This window comes from Camelina sativa, chromosome 17, assembly GCF_000633955.1.
Source record: "Camelina sativa cultivar DH55 chromosome 17, Cs, whole genome shotgun sequence".
Lineage (NCBI taxonomy): Eukaryota > Viridiplantae > Streptophyta > Magnoliopsida > Brassicales > Brassicaceae > Camelina > Camelina sativa.
In genome coordinates this window covers 34124153-34134177 of record NC_025701.1, presented here as the reverse complement: position 1 = coordinate 34134177, position 10025 = coordinate 34124153, and the positions used below count along the sequence as shown (strand labels likewise).

General features: G+C 40.6%; 3 protein-coding genes and 1 pseudogene across 3 annotated transcripts in view; 3 read left to right on the top strand and 1 right to left on the bottom strand.

Annotated features, from left to right (window-relative positions):
- Positions 1–831, top strand: part of LOC104758900 (protein unc-45 homolog A-like) — a 2347-nt gene extending 1516 nt beyond the window's left edge. Inside the window, exon 3 of the mRNA XM_010481870.2 lies at positions 90–831. Within this exon, the coding sequence (XP_010480172.1) occupies positions 90–542 (453 nt within the window). The 3' untranslated portion in view covers positions 543–831. The remainder of the gene's footprint in view (positions 1–89) is intronic.
- On the top strand, positions 2031–4123 carry LOC104758899 (uncharacterized protein At4g15545). The gene is made up of 9 exons (XM_010481869.1): positions 2031–2366; positions 2463–2531; positions 2635–2688; positions 2779–2821; positions 2924–2974; positions 3121–3366; positions 3470–3515; positions 3603–3681; positions 3792–4123. Exons 1-9 carry the CDS (start codon positions 2097–2099, stop codon positions 3879–3881), a joined length of 948 nt encoding a protein of 315 aa, XP_010480171.1. The 5' UTR covers positions 2031–2096; the 3' UTR covers positions 3882–4123.
- On the top strand, positions 4363–8120 carry LOC104758898 (elongation factor 2). The gene is made up of 4 exons (XM_010481868.2): positions 4363–4465; positions 5106–5141; positions 5234–5321; positions 5503–8120. Exons 2-4 carry the CDS (start codon positions 5139–5141, stop codon positions 7941–7943), a joined length of 2532 nt encoding a protein of 843 aa, XP_010480170.1. The 5' UTR covers positions 4363–4465; positions 5106–5138; the 3' UTR covers positions 7944–8120.
- LOC104760052 overlaps positions 8436–10025 on the bottom strand; it is an 8275-nt pseudogene continuing 6685 nt past the window's right edge.

Genomic DNA, 10025 nt, shown 5'->3' with positions numbered 1-10025 from the left:
TTTTTTTTTTTTTCTTTACGGTATGGATCAATTCAACTGTGTTTGGATTTTAAAAAGCGTTTCTTCTTGTGTTTCTTGGTCAAGGAAAGTCCCTTGCTCCAATTCCTGAATCTGAAGAAGAGTTTGAACAAGACCAAGAACAAGAGAGTGACGACGTTGAACAAGACACAGCAGAGAAGAAATATAGACAAGTTGAGCGGGCTCTCCATGAGAGAAGAGATAAGAGTTGTTTTGACTCTGTAGTTGCCATCAGGAAAGATCTAGAGACTACTCTAAACAAGGGGGAAGTTGTAGCACCTAAAACACCAGAGGTTAGAGATCAGAACAGCAAGGAAGTGCCCTTGTCTGGAAAGCAGCAATCTAATGCGTGGCAAGCCATACCTAAGCCTAAGGGTCATTCAACACTCGATTACGCCCGTTGGGATTCAGTTGAAGATGATTCCAGCGAAGAAGATGACGATGACGACAGCGATGACAGTGATGAGTCTCCACCCCAGTACAGATTCCGTGTAAAAACCGTTGGGGTTCGTCCTGTGAAATGAATATAGTGTAGATAGGAAACATGGGATGATTTCTTGCATATTGTTGCACAGAAGAGCTGGCAACAAAAAAAGCATTAGAGATAAAAGTGGACTAGTGTTACCAAAGCTGACTAGCCATGTTTTATATTGCCTCATCTGCAATTGGTTTCAGCATGCATGTAGTAGTGTGCTTGTGTCTATTTATACATGAAAACATAGAGTTTAGATAAGAGATACACAATACCGAAGACCATCTTCAAATCAAATGGTGTGTTGTTCTATTTTTTTAATGAAATCTTTCTTTGCCTCACAGACTCTACAATTCCTACTTTATTGTAAACGGTCCATGCCATTACGGTACCTATTCCTTCTCCCATCTCTCGCTTCTCCACTGTCTCTCTCTCTTGCCCTCCCTTTACCATGAACTTTGAAGACTGATTACCACCCACACAGTCCTTCGCAACAAGATCCATTGAGCCACATTTGAAACATCCATTCCCTGTAACCATTTTTGCCGCCAAGTAAAGCTGAGCTTGCAGCGTTCCATGTTTTGTCAAGGATTTATACAGTTACAGTATTTCTTTTTTTCTGCCGGAACTGTGACCAAAGTTTGGATACACTCTGGCTGAAATGAATCCACATGTATTCGTCTATCATTGATCAGAGCATTGTCCATCTGGAAAGCAACAACTTGGTATAATTTACAAATCTATGTCAACACTTCAAGTTGACATTTACCTTAAAGTAAGCTTGTTCACATGCATCTTAAAAAAATCTTAATTAACAAGAGATTTTTAGTCACCTATAAAAGGGCTAGCACAAACTGTCACCTGTCTTGGAATCCCTGATTACATCAACCCCTTGACCTTTCCATATTCAGACATGAAGATACACACAACAGCAGAAAATTGTGGTTTCCAAGCGAACACATATATATAAAGGAAATTATCGCTCCGATATGACAGTTCCGAAGCGTGAAAAAATGGTATATATGGAGGTCAACAACATCATGCATGAGACAAGAAGAAAAAGAACAAAATATCACAAACACAGATTTTATATATCAAGCACCTACCTCAGTCACAGGACTCAGTAAACAGAAGAGATGTCAGGAGGCTTTACCTATATCTCACAGGACTCAGGCCTCTGGGATATATATATCTCCTATCTGCAACAGCAATACAAGGTCAGATATTTAAACGTATTTGATACAACTACATGACAAACTGAATCCGTGATGCTTACAGTTTCAAGTACTAGAATGGGCAGCCTTTTCGTTCAGATTGTATCACTTGAGTTTTTTTGTTCAGATTTTTGCTGTTGATCTCTTGGGGTTTAAATTGCTTCATAACCAAACCTGAGTTGTTTTTAATAAGAAAAGAAAAAAAATAGCTGAGGGGCTGAGGGGGTTAAAAAACACGAAACTTATAAAAAGTCAGGGACTCATAGTCAATATAAGGAGCAGACAGACAGCGACAAATGAAAAAAGTAGGAATATTCCAATAAAAAGACGCCACGTAGTTTTAAATTGGGCAAAGCCGAAGATCCCGAGGGCCCTTTCTGCGAGATCAGCAAATGTCTCAAAGCGGCGGTGACTTCAGCCTCCCCGACGAGATTCTCGCCGTGATTCCCACCGACCCTTATGATCAACTCGATCTCGCCAGGAAGATCACTTCCATGGCCATCGCTTCTAGGGTTTCAACTCTGGAATCCCAAGTCTCCGGCTTGAGACAGAAGCTTCTTGAGAAAGATGGGCTTGTCCTTGAACTTGAACACAAAGTCTCCTCCTTTCAGAGACTTTACCATGAGTCTGAGTCCACTTTGAAGAATCTTGTCGATGAAAATGTAAGAATTCTCTTCTTTTTTTTGCTTATCTGTTAGGTTTGACTTGGATCCGAGTGTATGTGTCTTTTACTCAATTGGTTCATCTTTGGATTGAAGATGAAACTAACTCAAGAACGAGATTCACTGGCCATTACTGCGAAGAAACTCGGTCGTGATTTCGCAAAGGTTCTTGCTTTTTTTTTCATATGTTCTGTGTATAGATTATATTTATTCATTTCATTTTGATTTCGTCGTGCTCATAGCTCTTATGTGTTTGATTTCTGTGTAGCTGGAAGCATTTAAGAGACAATTGATGCAGTCATTGAATGATGAGAATCCATCTGTATGCTCTCTCTCTCTTAACATCACTACTTCTTTGACATCCTATTTTTTTCATATCTGGAACCAAAAACTAATGTTCTTCTTTCTACAGCAATCTGAGACAGCTGATCTCAAAATGGTTCCTCGAGACAAAGGTATTGTAACATCTCTTGTTGACCTTCATTTTCTTTATTTTTTTTCCTTTATGTGTTCATGAGATACTTGTTCTGATGTTATCTACTCTGTGTCCATTGTAGATGAGAATTCAAATGGCTTATCTGCACGTGGTTCCTACTCAAACAAAGAAGGTAATTTGATGCCTGATTTATGCAATTATTTAACATACGTTAGGCCAGAAGATTACTTGTTGATGTTTGTAAAACAAATGAAGAACCTGTTCTAATGAGGAGTAATTTTGATGTATGTATGTATGTGTAAATGCTTCATAAAACAGGTTTCAGTGAAGCCAGGCAAAGACTGCCTTTGACACCGCAGTTCTCTCCCGCGTTTACGCCAAGCGGAACACCGAAGATGATATCTACTGCTGCGTCTCCGAGAAGCTACTCTGCCGCTTCATCGCCAAAGCTATTCTCTGGTGCCGCATCTCCAACATCTTCACATTATGATGTACGTCTGTGGTCTTCAGCAAGCCAGCAATCTTCAGTGCCAAACTCTCCTCCTCGCTCACATTCTGTTTCAGGTTTTTACAACTTCAGCATTTACAATAATGTTGTCTGAATTTACATCATCAATGTGATTGTTCTCATCCTCACAAAATCACAAACTCACTATTTCTTATACAGCTCGCCATCCGCGGATTGATGGGAAAGAGTTCTTTAGACAAGCCAGGTACATATTACAAATTGTGAATTTCCTGTAGCCAGCAACCAGTAAATGAGAATGAATGATAGATATATTAGCATGTTGAGTTTGCAGGAGCCGTCTGTCTTACGAACAGTTCAGTGCATTTCTGGCTAACATCAAGGAACTAAACGCTAGGAAGCAGAGCCGGGAGGTAATAATACCTACTGCCCTCAAACACAACTCTTGTGAGAGTCTGAATTTGTACTACATATAATGTTTGAATCCTAAAATGGTGTCATCTCTCTCATCTTTTATCGCCAGGAAACATTACATAAAGCAGAGGAAATATTTGGAAAGGAAAACAATGATCTTTACATATCGTTTAAGGGACTTGTCACTGGCGGGCGTTGAAAGTTGAAACCAAAACAAACACCAACTTCGAAGCTTTCTTTACATGACCGACCAATTTAGTCATGACTAATCCCAAAATTTGTAAAACCTCTTTTAACCATACAAAAAGAGCCAGGGAATTTTGTTGTTGAAAGTCCCCCAGTTCTTTTGCTAATAAGAGTTTATATATATATATATATATATATATCTGTAGAACGCAAAACAAAGATCCAATAATGTATTATCATCTTCATCCATTCGTTGCTGCCTTAGTTGAACAGATGAACAAAGGATGTGAAAGATGTAATAAGTACAAATAATATTTTGTCAACTTATATTCTCAGTAAAACAAAATTTGGGAACTTTCAGAAAACGTTTTGAGAGAGTGTAAAGACGAAACAAATTGATACGTAATCTCAAATCTCAAATCATGGGCTCCTGAAGATTAATTTAGCGTGCTACGTAATGGCCCAATATGGCCCATAAGAGCTAAAACCCTGATTGAGAGAATAGAGCATATATAATAAGAAGCTTTCGGCGCCGTCTCCTTCCTTGCACCTCTCTTCTCTCTCTCTCGCTCACTAGTCTTCATCTTTCTCGTTAAGGTTAGTCGCCGCATCGATCTGTACCGATGATTTGATTCCCATGTAGATGTTTGCTTTTGTGTTTGTCTTGATTAGTTTTAGCAATTTTGTTCCGTTTTGGTGTTTAGATGACTGAGTCTTGCTGGAGATCTCGTTTGATTGTTTAACCAAAACCTTTGATTCATCTCCGGTAGTTTTAGCAATTTTGTTCCGTTCTGGTGTTTAGATGACTGAGTCTGTTGTTATGCATCGTTCGGTTTTACAACTCGATCTGGTTTAGTAGACGATTCCGTTTTGATGTTTAGATGACATAGACTTGCTTCAGATCTGTGCTAATATCCTTTGATTGTCTCACCAAAACCTATGATTCATCTCCGATACTTGCTTGTTTTGATAAGTCTGTTGTTATGTATCGTTCGATTTTTTACCTCTCGATCTGGTTTACTAGATGATCCTTTGTTCTTGAGAATAATTTACGAAAAATTATCATAGTCTTCAGTTGTTTATATGTATCTTCATTTCTGTATGATTTTTATTTGTTTTGTTGCAAGCGTGATATAAGCTAAAGTTTCCCTTCTTATTGTCTGATTTGTAATGAAAATATCTCAGTCAATCAATCTAATTCAATTGCTAATCCTTACTTTTTTCATTGATATTGCAGAGATTTTGGAGGTGACAACAAAAGTTTTACAAAATGGTAATACTTTTGTTTTGGTTCTTATATAGCTATGCATTTATACTATAAGGATTTATGCTTAAATAAAAGACCTTTGTTATATACACTTGCAGGTGAAGTTTACAGCTGATGAGCTCCGACGGATTATGGACTACAAACACAACATCCGTAATATGTCCGTTATTGCTCATGTTGACCACGGTATATTATTAATCACCTCTCTTTTGAGATTTTTCAGCCTTTGTGCATAGTTATTAACTGTTTTAAAATTAATTATCTCTTACTTCTCTAATCTGTTTTGAAAATTAAATACTATCTCTTGTTTATTTGCTTAACGAATTGAAATGTAAACTAATGCATCGTTATTTTATTTGATCAACAGGGAAATCCACTCTCACTGATTCCTTGGTTGCTGCTGCTGGTATCATTGCCCAAGAGGTTGCTGGTGATGTTCGTATGACTGATACCAGAGCTGATGAGGCAGAACGTGGTATCACTATCAAGTCCACTGGTATTTCTCTCTACTACGAGATGACTGATGCTTCTTTGAAGAGTTTCACTGGAGCCAGAGACGGAAACGAATACCTCATCAACCTTATCGATTCACCTGGACATGTTGACTTTTCTTCTGAGGTTACTGCTGCTCTCCGTATTACTGATGGTGCTCTTGTCGTGGTCGACTGCATTGAGGGTGTGTGTGTTCAGACTGAGACTGTTCTACGTCAGGCTCTTGGTGAGAGGATTCGACCTGTCTTGACTGTCAACAAAATGGACAGATGTTTCCTTGAGCTTCAAGTTGATGGTGAGGAGGCTTACCAGACTTTCTCGAGGGTCATTGAGAATGCAAACGTCATCATGGCTACGTACGAGGATCCTCTCCTTGGTGATGTTCAGGTTTATCCAGAGAAGGGTACTGTTGCGTTTTCTGCTGGTCTCCACGGTTGGGCGTTTACACTTACCAACTTTGCCAAGATGTATGCTTCCAAGTTCGGTGTTGATGAATCTAAGATGATGGAGAGACTCTGGGGTGAGAATTTCTTTGACCCTGCCACCAGGAAATGGACTAGCAAAAACACTGGTACCGCGACCTGCAAGCGTGGGTTTGTCCAGTTCTGCTATGAACCCATCAAGCAAATCATTGCCACTTGCATGAATGACCAGAAGGACAAGTTGTGGCCTATGTTGGCCAAGCTTGGTGTCCAGATGAAGAACGATGAGAAGGAACTGTTGGCTAAACCTTTGATGAAGCGTGTTATGCAGACGTGGCTCCCTGCAAGTACTGCACTACTTGAGATGATGATCTTTCATTTGCCATCTCCCCACACTGCCCAGAGGTACCGTGTTGAGAATCTGTATGAAGGTCCCCTTGATGATAAGTATGCAAATGCCATCAGGAACTGTGACCCCAATGGTCCTCTCATGCTGTACGTGTCTAAGATGATTCCTGCTTCTGACAAGGGTAGGTTCTTTGCCTTTGGTCGTGTCTTTGCTGGTAGGGTTGCTACTGGTATGAAGGTCAGAATTATGGGTCCCAACTTTGTCCCTGGTGAGAAGAAGGATCTGTATGTTAAGAGTGTTCAGAGGACTGTTATTTGGATGGGTAAGAGGCAAGAGACTGTGGACGATGTTCCTTGTGGTAACACTGTTGCTATGGTTGGGCTGGATCAGTTCATCACAAAGAATGCTACATTGACTAATGAGACTGAAGTTGATGCTCATCCCATTCGCGCCATGAAGTTTTCTGTGTCCCCTGTTGTTCGTGTCGCTGTTCAGTGTAAGGTTGCATCTGATCTTCCTAAGCTTGTTGAGGGTCTCAAGAGGCTGGCCAAGTCTGATCCTATGGTTGTGTGCTCAATGGAAGAGTCAGGGCAGCACATTGTCGCTGGTGCAGGAGAACTCCATATTGAGATTTGTTTGAAGGATCTCCAGGATGATTTCATGGGTGGTGCAGAAATTATCAAGTCAGACCCTGTGGTCTCTTTCCGTGAGACAGTATGTGATAGATCTTCACGCACGGTAATGAGTAAGTCTCCTAACAAGCACAACCGTCTGTACATGGAAGCAAGACCCATGGAGGAAGGTCTAGCTGAGGCTATTGATGAGGGACGTATTGGTCCAAGGGATGACCCTAAGACCAGGTCCAAGATCTTGGCGGAGGAGTTTGGATGGGACAAGGATCTTGCAAAGAAAATCTGGGCGTTTGGACCTGAAACCACAGGGCCTAACATGGTGGTTGATATGTGTAAGGGAGTTCAGTACCTTAATGAAATCAAGGACTCAGTGGTGGCTGGTTTCCAGTGGGCTTCCAAGGAAGGTCCTCTTTGCGAAGAGAACATGAGAGGCATCTGTTTTGAGGTTTGTGATGTGGTTCTTCACTCTGATGCGATCCACAGAGGAGGTGGTCAGGTCATCCCAACGGCCAGAAGAGTCATATACGCTTCCCAGCTCACAGCCAAGCCCCGACTTTTGGAGCCTGTATACATGGTTGAGATCCAGGCACCAGAGGGAGCTCTTGGAGGAATCTACAGCGTGCTGAATCAGAAGAGAGGACACGTCTTTGAGGAGATGCAGAGGCCAGGGACACCACTGTACAACATCAAGGCGTACCTGCCTGTTGTGGAGTCGTTTGGATTCTCGGCTCAGCTTAGGGCAGCAACCTCAGGACAGGCATTCCCGCAGTGTGTTTTTGATCATTGGGAAATGATGTCGTCTGACCCTCTTGAGCCAGGAACTCAGGCCTCAGTGCTTGTGGCTGATACCAGGAAGAGGAAGGGTTTGAAGGAACAGATGACTCCACTCTCTGATTTCGAAGACAAGCTTTAAGCTCTCACCAAAACTTTTTGCCCTCTTTCGCTTTGGTTACCTCTCTATCTTATTTTTGTCTTTTTGCTTAGACCATGTACAATTATGGTTTTGGATACAAATTTCAAATGCTTAATATGCAATGTGGCTGTTGAATTTTTTTAAAACATATGTGGATTAAACTGAGTTTTTTTTTCCCTCATAAGTGTCTCCATTTTATATATAACAAACTGTTGCAAGTGTTACAACAGTGGTACTTCCACTTACAGAACTCTACAGATTTTCTAAACTTTTAACCGTGGATTAGATCAAAGAGATCCCACTAATCCATTTTTCTACACTACAAAAGTACAAGTCATTCCAAACTTCTAATTCTGCTTTAATGTTTAAACTAAGAGTTCACACCATATTGATCATCTTGGATATGCACTTATTCAAGACTTTGGCTGCATTCATTGAACCTAAGCAGCATTACCAAAAAATTGTTGACAGAATCAGTAGAGTGTCAAAGCTTTAACGTTTCTTTGGAGGTTTTAGAATCCCTCCCTCATTATGCTCATGAACTTTTTGCTTTTGCTTTTGCTTCCTTCGTTCTTCCTCATTCTTATCAACTTCTGAGATTTTGCGCTTCTCTTCTATTTCATAATTCTTACCAGATTCACCTTCATCATGTCTTCTAGAACATTCTCTAACCTCAAAATTCCTTGCATCTCTGGAAGTTATCTCATACTCACTTATTGGAGTTATATTAGAGCCTATTGATGTTTGATTGTGTCTCCAAGGAGTCTGAGGAATTGGGTCAGAAAAATTCAGAAACTTTTCATCTCTTGAAGGATGAAAATAAGGACTTGCAGCTGCAATCTCATATGGGTTCAGAGGTGGCGTATCAACTCTTGGAGGTGGAAGGATAGGTACCGAAAGGGAATCATCAGAAATATGAGCTTGCAAATTCATGTCTGACCTATGGAGCTCATCATGCAATGCAATTCTTTCTCTCCCATCAGTTCTATGATCTGCAGTACCAGTGTTTGTGACAGGTAGAGGTTGGAGAAAAGGACAATAGTTCCTGAGATGAGTGAACCTCAAACACCTGCTACAAAATCTTCTTAGTCATTCATATTGAAATCTGATTACTGCAGTCTCCCCATAATCAAACTTAACTCTTCGGAAGAAACTTAGACGATCAGTTATGCTAACTATAATTCTGATTATGATATAAGCTACCTGAGTAGTAGTAGCATCATGAAAGTCCAGTTCCACCACTTCACCAAGCGCTTCTGCTATTTGTGTCACAGTTTCTTCACAAACATAAGGAAGAGGGATTCCTCTCATCTGAACCCAGATATCTATTGTTGTGAGGAAATCAAAATCAGGAAGGTCCTCCCACCTTTGAAAAGCCACAAACCAATTGTTGAATATCCATGGTTCCCTTCTTTGAACTGATATAAGATCCACCTCAAATTGGAATAGAAACTGAACAAAGGTATCATCCAGAACCCTTCTGTGGACTCTTGCTGCTAATCCCCAAATTCTTGGTAGCGAAGATATCACAGTAAAGAGGTTTTGAGCTCTCGGGTTAAGAGGTCTAGCTATCAAACTTAGCTTATTGCGAGCCACAACAGCTGCATAAGACTCATGTGGGATAAACAATTCTGGATCATCCCTACCCAAAGCCAAATTTTGTAACTGATAACACTCTAATTTACATGTTTTTAGCATCCTTTTTTATCCATATTTTGCATTGTTCATACCTCTAACTTAGCATTTTTAGATCATTTACTGTAGAAATCAAGTTTTAGAGCATTTAGGGTATTGTATTTCTGCATTTGCATATATTGGATGAAAACAGGTGCTAAAGAGCCAAAAATGGGGAAAAACAAGGACAACTCGAGCATGTACCCGAAGGAGCCATCGAGCTACAAGAACAAGTCTGAACCCCAACACGATCGAAGAGGATCCAAGAGCGCGAAGAGCAACCCGAAGATCCACCCGAGGAGTTACCCGACTCAAGCCTCGTGTACCCCATCGAGTAGACCATCGGGCAGGTCTGGGAAGCTAGGTCAAATGGGTTTCCATATATAAACCCCCTCTTTCCCTAGCTCG

Bases quoted from the DNA above. Each gene is read 5' to 3' on its own strand.
- LOC104758899 (XM_010481869.1), top strand. From the start codon at position 2,097: ATGTCTCAAAGCGGCGGTGACTTCAGCCTCCCCGACGAGATTCTCGCC. The intron at 2,532-2,634 runs GTTCTTGCTTTT...ATTTCTGTGTAG, and splicing joins TCGGTCGTGATTTCGCAAAG to CTGGAAGCATTTAAGAGACA. The intron at 2,822-2,923 runs GTATTGTAACAT...TGTCCATTGTAG, and splicing joins AATGGTTCCTCGAGACAAAG to ATGAGAATTCAAATGGCTTA.
- LOC104758898 (XM_010481868.2), top strand. The intron at 5,322-5,502 runs GTATATTATTAA...TTTGATCAACAG, and splicing joins TATTGCTCATGTTGACCACG to GGAAATCCACTCTCACTGAT.